General features: G+C 43.1%; 1 protein-coding gene across 1 annotated transcript in view; it reads right to left on the bottom strand.

Annotated features, from left to right (window-relative positions):
• zfr (zinc finger RNA binding protein) overlaps positions 1-14753 on the bottom strand; it is a 61728-nt gene extending 46975 nt beyond the window's left edge. The window contains exons 1-3 of the mRNA XM_055632735.1: positions 14608-14753; positions 13538-13626; positions 13198-13279 (exon numbers count right to left, since the gene is read on the bottom strand). Coding sequence (XP_055488710.1) covers positions 13198-13279; positions 13538-13574 — 119 coding nt within the window. The 5' untranslated portion in view covers positions 13575-13626; positions 14608-14753. The remainder of the gene's footprint in view (positions 1-13197; positions 13280-13537; positions 13627-14607) is intronic.
• Positions 14754-15452: the final 699 nt, after the last annotated feature.

Below are 15452 nucleotides of genomic sequence, written 5' to 3'. Positions count from 1 at the left end.
ACACCAGGGCATCTGAAATGTCCTCATTCTTCAGGGAACAGGGGTTCCCCTCCCCCACCATAGATGAGGCTCGCACCAGGGTCTCGTCCATACCCCGTAACACTGCTCTCTCTCCCCATCCCACCACTCGCACCAAGGGCAGAGTCCCCCTAGTCCTCACCTTTCACACCACTAGCCGTCAAATACCACAAGTAATCCTTCGTCCGTTTCGCCACCTCCAACATGACCACACCACTCGCCACATCTTCCCATCTCCCCTCATGTCGGCTTTCCGCAAGGATGGCTCCCTCCGTAACTCCCTTGTCAATTCTTCCCTTCCCTCTCATACCACCCCCTCCCCGGGCACTTTCCCTTGCAACTGCAAGAGATACAACACTTGTCGCTTTACCTCCCCCCTCGACTCCATTCAAGGACCCAAGCAGTCGTTCCAGGTGCGACAGAGGTTCACCTGCATCTCCTCCAACCTCATCTATTGCATCCGCTGCTCTAGACGTCAGCTGATCTACATCGGTGAGACCAAGCAGAGGCTTGGCGATCGCCTTTACTCGGTCAGCATTAACCAACCTGACCTCCCGGTGGCTCAGCACTTCAACTCCCCCTCCCATTCCGTATCCGACCTCTGTCCTGGGACTCCTCCATGGCCAGAGCGAGCAACACCGAAAATTGGAGGAACAGCACCTCATATTCCTGCTTGGGGAGTCTGTATCCTGGGGGCATAAACATTGAATTCTCCCAATTTTGTTAGCCCTTGCTGTCTCGTCCCCTTCCTATCTCTCCCTCAGCCCCCTCCTCCTCCTTTTTCCTTTCTTCTCCACCCCCCCATCAGTCTGAAGAAGGGTTTTGACCTGAAACGTTGCCCATTTCCTCCGTTCCATAATGCTGCTGCACCCGCTGAGTTTCTCCAGCATTTTTGTGTACCTATCATCATAGTGAATATTGCTAGCTCGAAGGGCCGAATGGCCTACTCATGCACCTATTTTCTATGTATCCAATAAACTAATCTTTAATCTGGTGTAATGTGCAGACTTGCTAACCATGTTATTTACATGCTCATCCAAATCATTACTGTAGATGGCAAACAACAATGAACCCAGCACATCACAAGTTACTGACATCTGACCTGAATAACAACCTTACATTACCACCCTGACTCCTAGCACGAAGCAAGCAATGTATATCCAATTGTCTAGCTCACTCTGGATCTCATGTGATCTGTAGTTATCCAGACTGGCAACTTTTATAGGGATCCCCAAATGTATTTGTGTCACCAATTTCTAAAGTACATTTGCTGTAACAGTTTTCAGTAAATCTGCATAGCTTTGAAAATGTCACAATAGTAGCAAATTAGTGTTATTGTTAATTTATAAATGGCAATTAGTGAAACATCCTACTCATCTTAGTTCATTAATTGGGTCGTGGAAAGAGAGTTCACGTCTCTAATTGTTTCCACCAGTCTTCCCGCCACCACGTACAAGAAGCACAAGACAGACACCATTGTATGCAGATGCCGAGAAGTGTGTTCTGCTCTGGCTGAACAAGGTCTAATCTTGTGTGTGGACTTGATAAGAAGAAGTTCATCAATGTAAAAATGGTCAATTTATCTGGACCTTCATTTGTGTTTGTAGAAATCTGGAGCTATTGTGTCATCTATATTGTTGATTACCCGTGCTTTTCACCCAATTTCACAACAAGAAACTGCTCAATAGCAGTCTTTCAAACCTTTAAATCAACATTAAAAAAAATCTGTAAAATGTTACTTAAAAGTATACAAAATACACAGCATTATATTCAATCATAAACTAATTTGCACTGAAAGCTGTTGTGCATTTTTGAAGCACCAATTTGATCAATTCCCAGCAAAACTTTTCCTAATGCAAACATTGAATAATATTCAAATAGGCTTTTTTTTATTTTTTTTTATAAAGAGTTTGGGGCTGGACCAGTGAGGAAAATTCTCAAGGAGACAACTTTAAAGGTTGTATTGCTATAATGGATACCCAAAACATACCTAATACCTATTTCACTTGGTCCAATGCTTCTCAGCCTACATCACACCAATCTGAAAATAATCCAAGAAATAACTGTGAGAAATTATATACAAGGAGAATTGGGTTCTAATGCAATAGCACAATTTTAATGAGTAGTTCCTGAAGGTGATATTGTGAGTGGATGCATTTGCCTGTGTAAACATTCAAGCAAGAAGGAAGAAAAAGTGAAAATAAAAATCATCATAATAAAAACAACCAAAAGGTTTTTAGCTCTGGAATTCTCTCCCCGAACTTTACCTTTAGCTTCCTTCACAAGCTTTAAAACTTAGTTCTGACTAAGCTTTTACACCAAATATTGTGCCTCAATATTACTCCACTGATTATTGTATTATTGATTATGCTATACAATTAATATATTTGTATTATTGCATTAATTGTGGATGCAGCCCAGACCATCGCACAAACCAACATCCTTTCCATTAATTCTATTTACACTTCACACTGCCTTGGCAAGGCCGCCAGTATAATCAAGGACCAGTCGCATCACAGTCACTCCCTTTCCAACCAGGGAATATGTATAGAAGTGCGAAAATGCACACCTCCAGATTCAGGGACAGTTTCTTCCTGGCTGTTACCAGGCAACTAAACCATCCTAGCAACAACTAGAGAGCAGTCCTGAGCTACTATCTACCTCGTTGGAGACCCTCAGACTATCGTTGATCAGAATGTACTGAACTTTATCTTGCACTAAACGATATTGACACGGTTTTAATCATACATTGTCTTTCCACTCACTGGTTAGCACGTAACAAGTGCTTTTCTCTGTACGTGACAATAAACTAAACTCTAACTAAGATATAACACCAAGAAATTGAACATGCCACAGAAAATGCTTTGACTAAAAATTAGAAAGGAAGGTTTAATACCAAATAACAATTGAAATGCAAAACAACAAAAGATGCATGCGAGGATAATGCAACAGGCGCAAAGGAGTAGAAGGATATGTTGAAAAGATTACGTTTACTCGGTGGAGTGGAGGCTCATGTGCAGCATGGATTAATTGGACCCAATGGTCTGCTTCCGTGCATGTCAATGGACATTTTATAAATAAGATTTCTTAAGTATGATTGCTTTAATGTGACTGCTGGAAATGCTGGCCATCTCAGCTATAAAGATTGAACAAATTTTAACTATGACCAGGTTTTACAATATTCAGCCTGGGCATTTCAGTTTGTTATTTTAATCAAAGCACAAATCAGTCATTTTAAAGTAAAGATTCGGCATTAATTTGTTCATAGAAGTCAATTGTTGACAATATTAGCGTATTTAATTCCCCATAAACAGAGAAAGGTGCTTGGCCATTTCTAAAATGCTCCAGCCTGAATCTTAAACTCATCTCTCTGGAATATTAATCCATGCTTCAGGTTTATTAGTTGGTATCACAATTGTTATGCTTTTCGACCATGTATATCTCGTCTGAAAACTAGATAGCATAAAGCTCAACTGGGGAGAAATGAATGTTCGCTGGCTTTTTCAAGCCAGCACTTGGTTTCTGTTCAGTGATCACTCATTAAATAATCCCCATGAAAATTTCTGAGTTTTATCCCTCAACAGATACAGTACTACCTGAACACTCCAACTACTGTTTAAGAAGAACTGCAGATGCTGGAAAATCGAAGGTAGGCAAAAATGCTGGAGAAACTCAGCGGGTAAGGCAGCATCAATGGAGCGAAAGAAATAGGCAAAGTTTCGGGTCGAAACCATAGTTGAAATCTTATAGATACATAGAAAATAGGTGCAGGAGTAGGCCATTCGGCCCTTCGAGCCTGCACCGCCATTCAATCTGATCATGGGTGATCATCCAACTCAGTATCCCGTACCTGCCTTCTCTCCATACCCCCTGATCCCTTTAGCCACAAGGGCCACATCTAACTCCCTCTTAAATATAGCATCTTCAACTACTGTTCTGATTTACAAAATTACCTGCCATCAGATACAGAGACTAGGAAGAGAAATTATAAGCAAGAGCTGTGCATGTTATAAAGAACTACATTTCAACCAAGAAAATCTGGTTATCTCAAGCACTTGTAGATAGCATGTCTGAACACGTGATACCTGCGAAAGTGGGAGATTTGGGATTGAGAATGAACTGATTACTGACCTGGTACAGTACAGAACAAAAGATTGAATTCCTCTACTTTATACCATCACTTAAGCATACATTGAATCAAATTAGTCCCAAAGGTAACCCACGATGACCATTGTCATCCAAATTCAGCAACACCACCTAGACTTTAATTGCTATATACGTGTGGTTTCCGCAAGCTGTGCCAAATATACACTTTAAAAAAACAAATAGCTGAAAATGCATTCACTACATTTTTAATATTTGAACCATATTTTGTGCAAGAGGACATCTTCACAAATCAGTACCAATTACTCAATTCCATATCTTGATATCATATTAATCCAGTTTGCGCAGGGTTGAGCTACCAACTACTTAAGTCATTTTGAAGAATTTACCATATTTTGGAACCTGAAAATTACATTGACAATTTCCTTTTTGTGTCCATCAGGTTTTGCAGAATTACAAGTATGCTCTGTTCTAGATGTACATAATTATTTTATATTGCTAACACTTCAACACCATTGTCCTTATTTCACTGTCAATTGTGAAAATGGAAAATAAGCATTTAAATAACAAAATATCAGAATTAGAAGTGGCATACAGTCAGCATTATAAAGCACAGAAACATACCCATGTCAACCAAAATGCCCCACCTACATTACATGCCCTTGTTTGGCCCATATTCCTCTAAACCTTTCCTGTTCACCCTTGACAAATTTCAATTTCTTCTAAATTTTAAGACTTCAAACGTGAATTTACACACAACCAATGAAGCAGAATTTAACTTGTCTTCCATGGTTACCAAATACAAATTTGGCCAAAGGAAATGGAATGCCAAGAGACTTGTGTAAAAAAAATATATATATATTTACAAGGGAATTTACATTTGAATAAGTAATGAAAAACAAGGAAGGTTAAGGAGGTGAAACCAAAGATAAATTTTGAGGGTAGTCAGGAGCTAAAGCAATTTAAAATAATTAGAATGAAGGTGTTTTTCCAAATCACCAATCTGCAGCATTTGATGTAGGTTAGAATGCAAGCGACACAATTTTGGATGAGCTCTAGTTTATAAAATGCAAGGAGAGATGCCAATCACAAGAGCAATGGAACAGTTATCTATTTTGGGATGTAGTGCAGTGTGTGACAACATTCTTGAAATGTAAAAAGATTGTGTATACATTTTACAAAGTATACAAATACTAATGGCAATTCACTGATTTTCACAACCTATACATGTACAAAACAAATATTCATTTGACCACTTATGCCTCCATTCAGTCAGATTGTGGTTGACCTTTCACTTCAACACCACTGTTCCACACTGACCCCATGCTCCACGATTCCCTTTATATCTAAAAAAGGTTATTGCTCTTTCTTAATTATGCAGGTGACCCCACATTACGCCATTGGGTAACAGAAATTCACCAACAAATTTCACAAATCATTGCCAAAAAATTTGAGATACAGAATAAAATTCTCTCAGAATCTGTAAATAAAGAAAATAAACAAACCCCAATTTAAGGAACAACAGCAGCAACAGATTAGCAAGAGATACGACTGATTGGCTCTAGCCCAAGTGGGAGGAGAGGGGTGGAAACAGTTGAAAACTGAGGAATTTGCTCTGTAAATTGGTAAATCAGGCAATTTATCAGTCAATTTAAGCAGGACAGCTCTTTGCGAGCGGCAGTGAGTGAAGTGCCCTGTGAGAAAAGTGTGAGTCTTTGGCTCGAGAGTCTTTGGCGAGGAGGCTGAGGAGAGGAGACCACGCAATACGCTTGAGAGGTAGAGACCAAAGAAGGAGATGTCAGGCAAGCTGATTCAGTGCGATGCTTGCAGTATGTGGGAGGTCAAGGACACCGCTGGTGCCTCTGGCTGCTACAAATGCGAAAAATGCATCCAGGTAGAGCTCCTGAAGTGCCGTGTTGGGGAACTGGAGAAGCAAGTGGATGACCTCCGGTTCGTCCGAGAAACGGAGTCGTTCCTCGACAAGTCCTACAGTACGATTGTTACACCTAAGGTACTGGAAGAGAGAAGGTGGGAGACAGTGAGAAAGGGAGGGAAGCATGGAATGCCAACGTCCCCGGGTGATGTACCTCTTGTAAACAGGTTCATCCGCTTAGAAGCTGTTGGGACAGAAGACGTGAGCGGCGGACTTGCCTGTGATGCGAATAGGGCTGTTGAGCCAAAACCAAAAAGGCCTAAGGCAGGCAAGGCCATTGTAGTGGGAGACTCCATCGTGAGAGGTACGGACAGGGGTTTCTGCGGCAACAGACGGGATGCGAGGATGGTGTGCTGCCTTCCCGGTGCCAGGATCCAGGATGTCACGGACAGAGTGCAGAAAATCCTCAAGGGCGAAGGTGAACATCCGGAAGTGGTAGTGCATGTTGGCACAAACGATGTCGGAAAGAAGGGGATGAATATTCTGCAGCGTGACTTTAGAGAGCTCGGAAAAATGTTGAAAAGCAGGACCTCCAGGGTTGTTATCTCCGGTTTGCTTCCAGTTCCCCGTGCTGGCGAGAGCAGGAACAGGGAGATACGGGACCTGAACGTGTGGCTGAGGAACTGGTGCACGGGGCAGGGATTCTTAGATCACTGGGATCTGTTTTGGGGTAAGGGGGAACTGTACAAAAGGGACGGATTGCATCTTAACAGGTGTGGGACCAGCATTCTGGCAGGCAGGTTTGCCACTGCTACACGGGTGGCTTTAAACTGAATAAGGGGGGTGGGGTGTTGAATGGGACAGTGGAGGATGGAGTTAAAGGGAAAGGGTTTCTTAAATGTGTGAGCGTAGAGACCGAAGGGTGTAAAATGAGGGTAGAAGAAATAGGTAGCAAGGTGAAAAGTAAAAGTGGCAGGCAGACAAAACCAGGGCAAAAATCAAAAAGGGCCACTTTTCAACATAATTGTATAAGGGGTAAGAGTGTTGTAAAAACAAGCCTGAAGGCTTTGTGTCTCAATGCAAGGAGCATTCGTAATAAGGTGGATGAGTTGAATGTGCAGATAGCTATTAATGACTATGATATAGTTGGGATCACGGAGACATGGCTCCAGGGTGACCAAGGCTGGGAGCTGAACATCCAGGGATATTCAATATTCAGGAGGGATAGACAGAAAGGAAAAGGAGGTGGGGTAGCGTTACTGATTAGAGAGGGGATTAATGCAATGGAAAGGAAGGACATTAGTTTGGAGGATGTGGAATCGGTATGGGTAGAGCTGCAAAACACTAAGGGGCAGAAAACGCTGGTGGGTGTTGTGTACAGGCCACCTAACAGTAGTAGTGAAGTTGGAGATGGTATCAAACAGGAAATTAGAAATGCGTGCGACAAAGGCAAAACGGTTATAATGGGTGACTTCAATCTACATATAGATTGGGTGAATCAAATTGGCAGGGGTGCTGAGGAAGAGGATTTCTTGGAATGTATGCGGGATAGTTATCTAAATCAACATGTAGAGGAACCAACGAGAGAACAGGCTATTTTAGACTGGGTATTGAGTAATGAGGAAGGGTTAGTTAGCAATCTTGTTGTATGTGCCCCCTTGGGCAAGAGTGACCATAATATGGTTGAGTTCTTCATTAGGATGGAGAGTGACATTGTTAATTCAGAAACAATGGTTCTGAACTTAAAGAAAGGTAACTTTGAGGGTATGAGACGTGAATTGGCCAAGATTGACTGGCAATTAATTCTAAAAGGGTTGACGGTGGATATGCAATGGAAGACATTTAAAGACTGCATGGATGAACTACAAAAATTGTTCATCCCAGTTTGGCAAAAGAATAAATCAGGGAAGGTAGTACATCCATGGATAACAAGGGAAATCAGGGACAGTATCAAAGCGAAGGATGATGCGTACAAATTAGCCAGAAAAAGCAGCATACCGGAGGACTGGGAGAAATTCAAAGACCAGCAGAGGAGGACAAAGGGCTTAATTAGGAAAGGAAAAATAGATTATGAAAGAAAACTGGCAGGGAACATAAAAACTGACTGCAAAAGTTTTTATAGATATGTGAAAAGAAAGAGATTAGTTAAAACAAATGTAGGTCCCTTGCAGTCAGAAACAGGTGAGTTGATCATGGGGAACAAGGATATGGCGGACCAATTGAATAACTACTTTGGTTCCGTCTTCACTAAGGAAGACATAAATAATTTGCCGGAAATAGCAGGGGACCGCGGGTCAAAGGAGTTGGAGGAATTGAGTGAAATCCAGGTTAGCCGGGAAGTGGTGTTGGGTAAATTGAATGGATTAAAGGCCGATAAATCCCCAGGGCCAGATAGGCTGCATCCCAGAGTACTTAAGGAAGTAGCTCCAGAAATAGTGGAAGCATTAGTAATAATCTTTCAAAACTCTTTAGATTCTGGAGTAGTTCCTGAAGATTGGCGGGTAGCAAACGTAACCCCACTTTTTAAGAAGGGAGGGAGAGAGAAAATGGGGGAATTACAGACCAGTTAGTCTAACATCGGTAGTGGGGAAACTGCTAGAGTCAGTTATTAAAGATGGGATAGCAGCACATTTGGAAAGTGGTGAAATCATTGGACAAAGTCAGCATGGATTTACGAAAGGTAAATCATGTCTGACGAATCTTATAGAATTTTTCGAGGATGTAACTAGTAGCGTGGATAGGGGAGAACCAGTGGATGTGGTGTATCTGGACTTCCAGAAGGCTTTCGACAAGGTCCCACATAAGAGATTAGTATACAAACTTAAAGCACAAGGCATTGGAGGTTCAGTATTGATGTGGATAGAGAACTGGCTGGCAAACAGGAAGCAAAGAGTAGGAGTAAACGGGTCCTTTTCACAATGGCAGGCAGTGACTAGTGGGGTACCCCAAGGCTCAGTACTGGGACCCCAGCTATTTACAATATATATTAATGATCTGGATGAGGGAATTGAAGGCAATATCTCCAAGTTTGCGGATGACACTAAGCTGGGGGGCAGTGTTAGCTGTGAGGAGGATGCTAGGAGACTGCAGGGTGACTTGGATAGGCTGGGTGAGTGGGCAAATGTTTGGCAGATGCAGTATAATGTGGATAAATGTGAGGTTATCCATTTTGGTGGAAAAATCAGGAAAGCAGACTATTATCTAAATGGTGGCCGATTGGGAAAGGGGGAGATGCAGCGAGACCTGGGTGTCATGGTACACCAGTCATTGAAGGTAGGCATGCAGGTGCAGCAGGCAGTAAAGAAAGCGAATGGTATGTTAGCTTTCATTGCAAAAGGATTTGAGTATAGGAGCAGAGAGGTTCTACTGCAGTTGTACAGGGTCTTGGTGAGACCACACCTGGAGTATTGCGCACAGTTTTGGTCTCCAAATCTGAGGAAGGACATTATTGCCATAGAGGGAGTGCAGAGACGGTTCACCAGACTGATTCCTGGGATGTCAGGACTGTCTTATGAAGAAAGACTGAATAGACTTGGTTTATACTCTCTAGAATTTAGAAGATTGAGAGGGGATCTTATAGAAACTTACAAAATTCTTAAGGGGTTGGACAGGCTAGATGCAGGAAGATTGTTCCCGATGTTAGGGAAGTCCAGGACAAGGGGTCACAGCTTAAGGATAAAGGGGAAATCCTTTAAAACCAAGATGAGAAGAACTTTTTTCACACAGAGTGGTGAATCTCTGGAACTCTCTGCCACAGAGGGTAGTTGAGGCCAGTTCATTGGCTATATTTAAGAGGGAGTTAGATGTGGCCCTTGTGGCTAAGGGGATCAGGGGGTATGGAGAGAAGGCAGGTACGGGATACCGAGTTGGATGATCAGCCATGATCATATTGAATGGCGGTGCAGGCTCGAAGGGCCGAATGGCCTACTCCTGCACCTAATTTCTATGTTTCTATGTTCTATGTTTAATTCTCAACTTGTTTCTAGGCAAATAATATAGAGAGCCTGGCTTCATGTTATGGAAAATCATGATAGGTGCCGTTTTCTAGAAACGCAATTCTTCTGCCCCCCCTCCTGTAACACAAGGGTCACCTATACCGTGCAACTAAACCTCAACAATTCCCCAAGGTGCAGAATGCCAAAGATTCACTTCCCTCCACATGAAGAGACTTCTAATCTGTCTATATAGCTAGACCCTTGCTTTGACACAAGGACTCCCGGTTCTATGCACCCCAACCCCAAAAAACATTGAAGTTGCATGTACTTTGTCAACCCTTTTGAGAATGTCATTATTGATATTTCTCATTCTTCGAAACTGGATATCGTGGTGACAATATCCAAAAGGTTTTAATATGATAAGATATGGAGTTCATGTTTCGTTATGGCCAAAAAGGAAATGTTGTATCACCCAAAGAGCAATGAATCTTTGGAACTCTCTGGCCAAATTTTCTCTTCGGTCCAAGCTTAGTTGCCAAGTACGTTAAACAAAAACTGGATAGAATCAGGGGACAAGGGGTCTAGTACGGGAAACTAACGCTGAAGTAAATGATCTATCGGGATTTTACTGAATGACCAATAGCCATTAAAGGCTGAATTGCCAATCTATTTCTTAACTCAAGCAGGTATGAGCACATTTTAGTCAATTTCTTCTCCTATAACAAACCCATCATCTCAGGAACCTAAATTTCAAGTTGGGACTCTTCTTCAGACAGATCAGTCAGAAGGATCCCACCTGATTTTCTCCACCAGTTTGTTTTTTGCTCAAAATTCCAGCATCTGCAGTCTCTATCTGGTGAACACTTCCATATGCTCACGGCTGTCTTGAACAAGCTCAAATGGAAATAGCTGAGTATTAATGATACCACCTTATGAACTGTCATAAAAAAAGGTTGAAAACCATAACCAGATATCAATCTGCCAAAAAGACTGTTTAAATATCATACATGCTCACTTTGCCTAGTAATCAGGTTGTCCTGAAAAACCATTCAAATTGACCAAAGAACAAATTCATCCATTCAAGATTTCTGGGAACTGCTTATCGAATCATAGTAATCAATGAAGTAAGATTACTAGAACTGGTGAGCTCCTAGGAACAACCTATTTATCTCCAATACTGTTACTGTCAATCAAAGTTATTTTTATTCTCACACTAATAGTAGTCGTTGGCAGATCACACCCACATTCACTTATTCCGAGCCTCGACCTGCATTCTTCCCCTTCCATCTGGTAACACATCACCACACAAAAGCTCTACCCCAATTTTCTAAAAAAATTACTAGCTTGATACTGCTGTCATGAGAATCATGAGAATACATAACAATTTTACCTTTCCACACCTTCAACATGATCCCACCACCAGTCATACCTACCCATCCACAACCCTTTCTGCAGACTACTCCCTCTGCAACTCAATTCACTCACCCATTCACACCCAAAGCACCCCTCCCCAGGTGCATTCACCAGCAAACACAGCAGATCTGTCCCTATACCTCCCATTAAACATCCATCCATGGAACACAGCAGTCCTTCCAGGTGGTCAGAGCTTCACATGCACTTCCTCCAACCTCATCTACTGCATTCGATGTTCCTGGTGGGGCCTCCTTTATATCAGTGAGATCACGAGTAGACCGTTCGCTGAACACTTGCACACGGTCCAGCAAGGCCTACTGGATCTCCCAGTTGATGGCCATTTTAACTCCCTTTCCCATACTAACTTTTCTGTCCTCTGCCACCTCCACTGGCAGAGATAGGCCACACACAAACTGGAGGGAGAGCACCTCATATTCTGCTTGGGTGGTTTACAACCCAATAGTTATGAACAATCTGAAACTGGATCTTGATCCAAAACACCACCTATTCCTTTTCTCCAGAGATGCCGCATGACCGGCTGAGTTACTCCAGCTTTTTGTTGCCATCTTCGGTTATGAACATTTAACTTTTTTTAGGGAATTCACAAATGCCCCCTCCCTCCCCTGTATCACAACTGGATGCACACCCAATGTTACCCCTATCTTTCCTCTCCCTCTTCCACCTATATCCCTTCCTATGGCTTCATATTTCATGCTGCTTCTTTCCTCATCTCATAGCCTTTTAGCTTTTCACCTCTGGCCTTGGATCCAATTACCTGCAAGTCAACACCACCCCCCCCCCCCCCCCCCCCCCCCCCCCATTGCAGAGTGTCCAACAGAAGGGAATAAGGATCAATTATATTATCCATTACAGAGGGTCAACTTCTCAGCTGTCATTTCCTCCTAAATTCAAATAATAAAAATAAATAGGTATTACAATATCCATTGAGAAATCACATGGTAGATTAGAGATGGCAAGGAGATTTTTTGGTACTGTGAATTACATGATTCCAACTAAGCCTGATTTCAAACAAGATAATATTTATCCCTTCCCTCATCGTTGTAGGGGAAGTGCGAATTGCATCGTATTTAAAGTACTTGAAACGGTATAAATAATGTACATGCCGTTGTATCAGATTACACTAGGCGACATTAATACTTCAAAGCCTGCCAATGTCACGTTGAGTTAAAATTACGGTGAAACTCGAATTCGGAGTAGATCCAAATGATATGTTACACATTAGTTTGAACCGTTAAACATATAATTAAAACAATTAATTACACAATGGGAATGTTGAACATGGGCTGTATTTTTGCCCCCCGAGCCCAATGTCAGTGAAAACTATGACTCCGATTTCCTGACGTGGTATCCCACATTGCATTGTCCAACTCGCACCTGTTTGATGATACAAGATCCTCAGGCAACGGACTGAGTTACCGTTAGAAAGTCAAGGCGATTTTTCTTTTTTTATTAAAACAAAAATCAAATGGAAATACACATGAGATGCAAGAGGTTGGCCGTTCGTGTTTAATTCTAATCAAAATAAACATTTCAAACGAAAGCAACCGCACATTATTCGAAACCGCACACCATGTCGCCATTTTGTGACTATGCAAACGGGAGTTTTAATTTATACACAACAAAGGAGGAAAAATAACAAGTCTTTTGACAGTAGGGGCGGCTTGTTTTATTAAATTGTAGATCAGGTGGGGGTCGGTGTGCTGATGATGAAAGGGGGTTGCGGGAAGAGGGGCAGATTGCATGGGGGCAGGGCCAGTGGATTGAATGGGAGTGAGGAAGGCCGTGCAATGAGGAGGGCGGGCGGCGGCGGCGGCGGGGACGGCGGGGACGTACCTGTACTGCGCAGCACCACCATGGGCAAATCCAAAGTAGTTACTGGTAGCCATTTTGGCATCTTCGCCCAGCCGGCCAGGCACTGAGCACCAGGAGAAGCGCCCAAACAAGCAGCAGCCGCCGCAGCAGCAGCAGGAGGAGAGGGGGGAGAAGGGAGAGACCAGTAAAACATCGTCAGTCACTCACTCACTCAGTGCCCGCAACATCACAGCAAACAGGAGCACACCGCTCTCTACTCGCGGCTTCAACACACACTCTCCACAACACACTCCCCCCAAAACCACCACCTTTATCTCCCTATTTAAAAAGTTGATTTTGAAAGATATAAATTGTCGCTTACCATAGGTGAAAGAAACAACTGGACATATAGGAATCATGGGGGTTCCGTGCAGCGACCAACGACGACCTTTTACCTTTCAAGTCTGTGCCCTGTGGAGAGAGACGTCACCGTCAGGGGGCAGCCGCGCATGCGTGGCCGCTGCAAGGCATTATGGGAGTTGTAGTCCGCCCAGGGTTCCCGCCCCGCCCATCACCGAAACGTCACTCATTCTTTCCTAGGCACACAAAAATGCTGGAGAAACTCAGCGGGTGCAGCAGCATCTATGGAGCGAAGGGAAAAACTGCATCTGCAGTTCCTTCCTGAACCCATTCCTTCCTTCTCTCCATAGATGCTGCCTGTCCCGCTGAGTTACTCCTGCATTTTGTGTCTATCTTCGATTTAAAGGGCTGAATGGCCTACTCCTGCACCTAATTTCTAAACCAGCATTGCAGTTCCTTCGGTACACAAAAATGCTGGAGAAACTCAGCGGGTGCAGCAGCATCTATGGAGCGAAGGAAATAGGCGACGTTTCGGGCCGAACCCCTGCAGTTCCTTCCTCCGGCTATCACATGCCAGGCTTTGTCCTGCTCCTCCTCTCTTCCAGCTTTATCCCCCCATCTGTCTCAAGAAGCGTCTTGACCCGAAACGTCACCCATTCCTTCCTTCTCTCCACAGATGCTGCCTCACCCGCTGAGTTACTCCAGCATTTTGTGTCTACCATCAGCTATCCACGTTCTCCAGAGATGCTGCCTGGCCTGCTGGGTTACTCCAGCACTTATTTTGTAAACGGTGGTCTGCAGTTCCTTGCATCTAAGCACAGCTTAAAATGCCAGCATTTCCATTTTAAAACATAACACGAAGAGAAGGCAGACAAGAAAAGGGAGGATTTATACCTTTGTTTATCACCCAAACAAGCCGAAACCCTAAGCCCTGAGAGCGCAGTGAACTAAATTGCAGCGGAAATCCAAACCTTTTCTCCTGCGCACAGGGACAAGGGTCGGTGCAGCAGTCAAGATCAGCATTCAATGTTCTGATGCCTCTGAATCCCTTCCCCCACCAGAACGGATATTTGAAGAAAAAAAACAACTCACCGATTATGTATATTTATAAAAACATAAAAATCTCCTTGTTTCTGTGTAACGATGTATATGAAAAGAAACACGCTGCAGCTGGTCTCTTCATCTCAAAGAAATCCCAGTCAGCGTCACGGTCTTTTTTCCATCGGGTCTGACCTTCGCAAATACGCAGCCTGCAATCTTAATCCAGCTCCAGGAAATGAAGCTCGCACATTTACTGTTCTTCTTGCGCAATCGTATTCAGGAGACCCGGCAGCATGGTCTGTCCCACTTTTGCTGTCAGTATTACAGTGCGCCAATAAATTATATTGCGGCAATGCAATTATTTTTTGTTTCTAAACGTTGCTCTAAAATGCCCAACAGCTATCCCAGTAATTCTGTTCTGCACAGGTAAACGCTGCTTTCACCCAATGTCTCGCATCTTATGTATTTTTATTTCTTGCCCTTGTCCAACCATCTCACTTTCACCCCAATCCACCTATTACTTGCCAAGCTTTGTCCTGCCCTCCTCTCTACCAGCTTTCTTCTCCTCCACCTCCCCAACCAGTCAGAAGAAGTGTCCCGACCCAAACCATCAGCTGTCCACGTTATCCAGAGATGCTGCCTGACCTACTGAGTTATTCCAGCACTTAATGTCTTTTTTTGTAAACGAGCATCTGCAGATCCTTGTTTCTAAACAATGCCTAATATGTGCTCTGCTCAAGAACAGCCAATATATCATATTGTATTAGTCTACTGTAACTATGGCACTGGACAACTTGAAACAGTGGATAAAGAAAAAAGACAATCCCAGATTCCCGAAAACTGAAATAAAAATGCAATATGCTGAAAATTATCAGCAGATCGAGTAGGCATCAGTT

Source organism: Leucoraja erinacea, chromosome 1 (genome assembly GCF_028641065.1).
Source record: "Leucoraja erinacea ecotype New England chromosome 1, Leri_hhj_1, whole genome shotgun sequence".
Lineage (NCBI taxonomy): Eukaryota > Metazoa > Chordata > Chondrichthyes > Rajiformes > Rajidae > Leucoraja > Leucoraja erinaceus.
The sequence above is the reverse complement of the archived record's forward strand: the minus strand, read 5'-3'. Positions and strand labels throughout refer to the sequence as shown.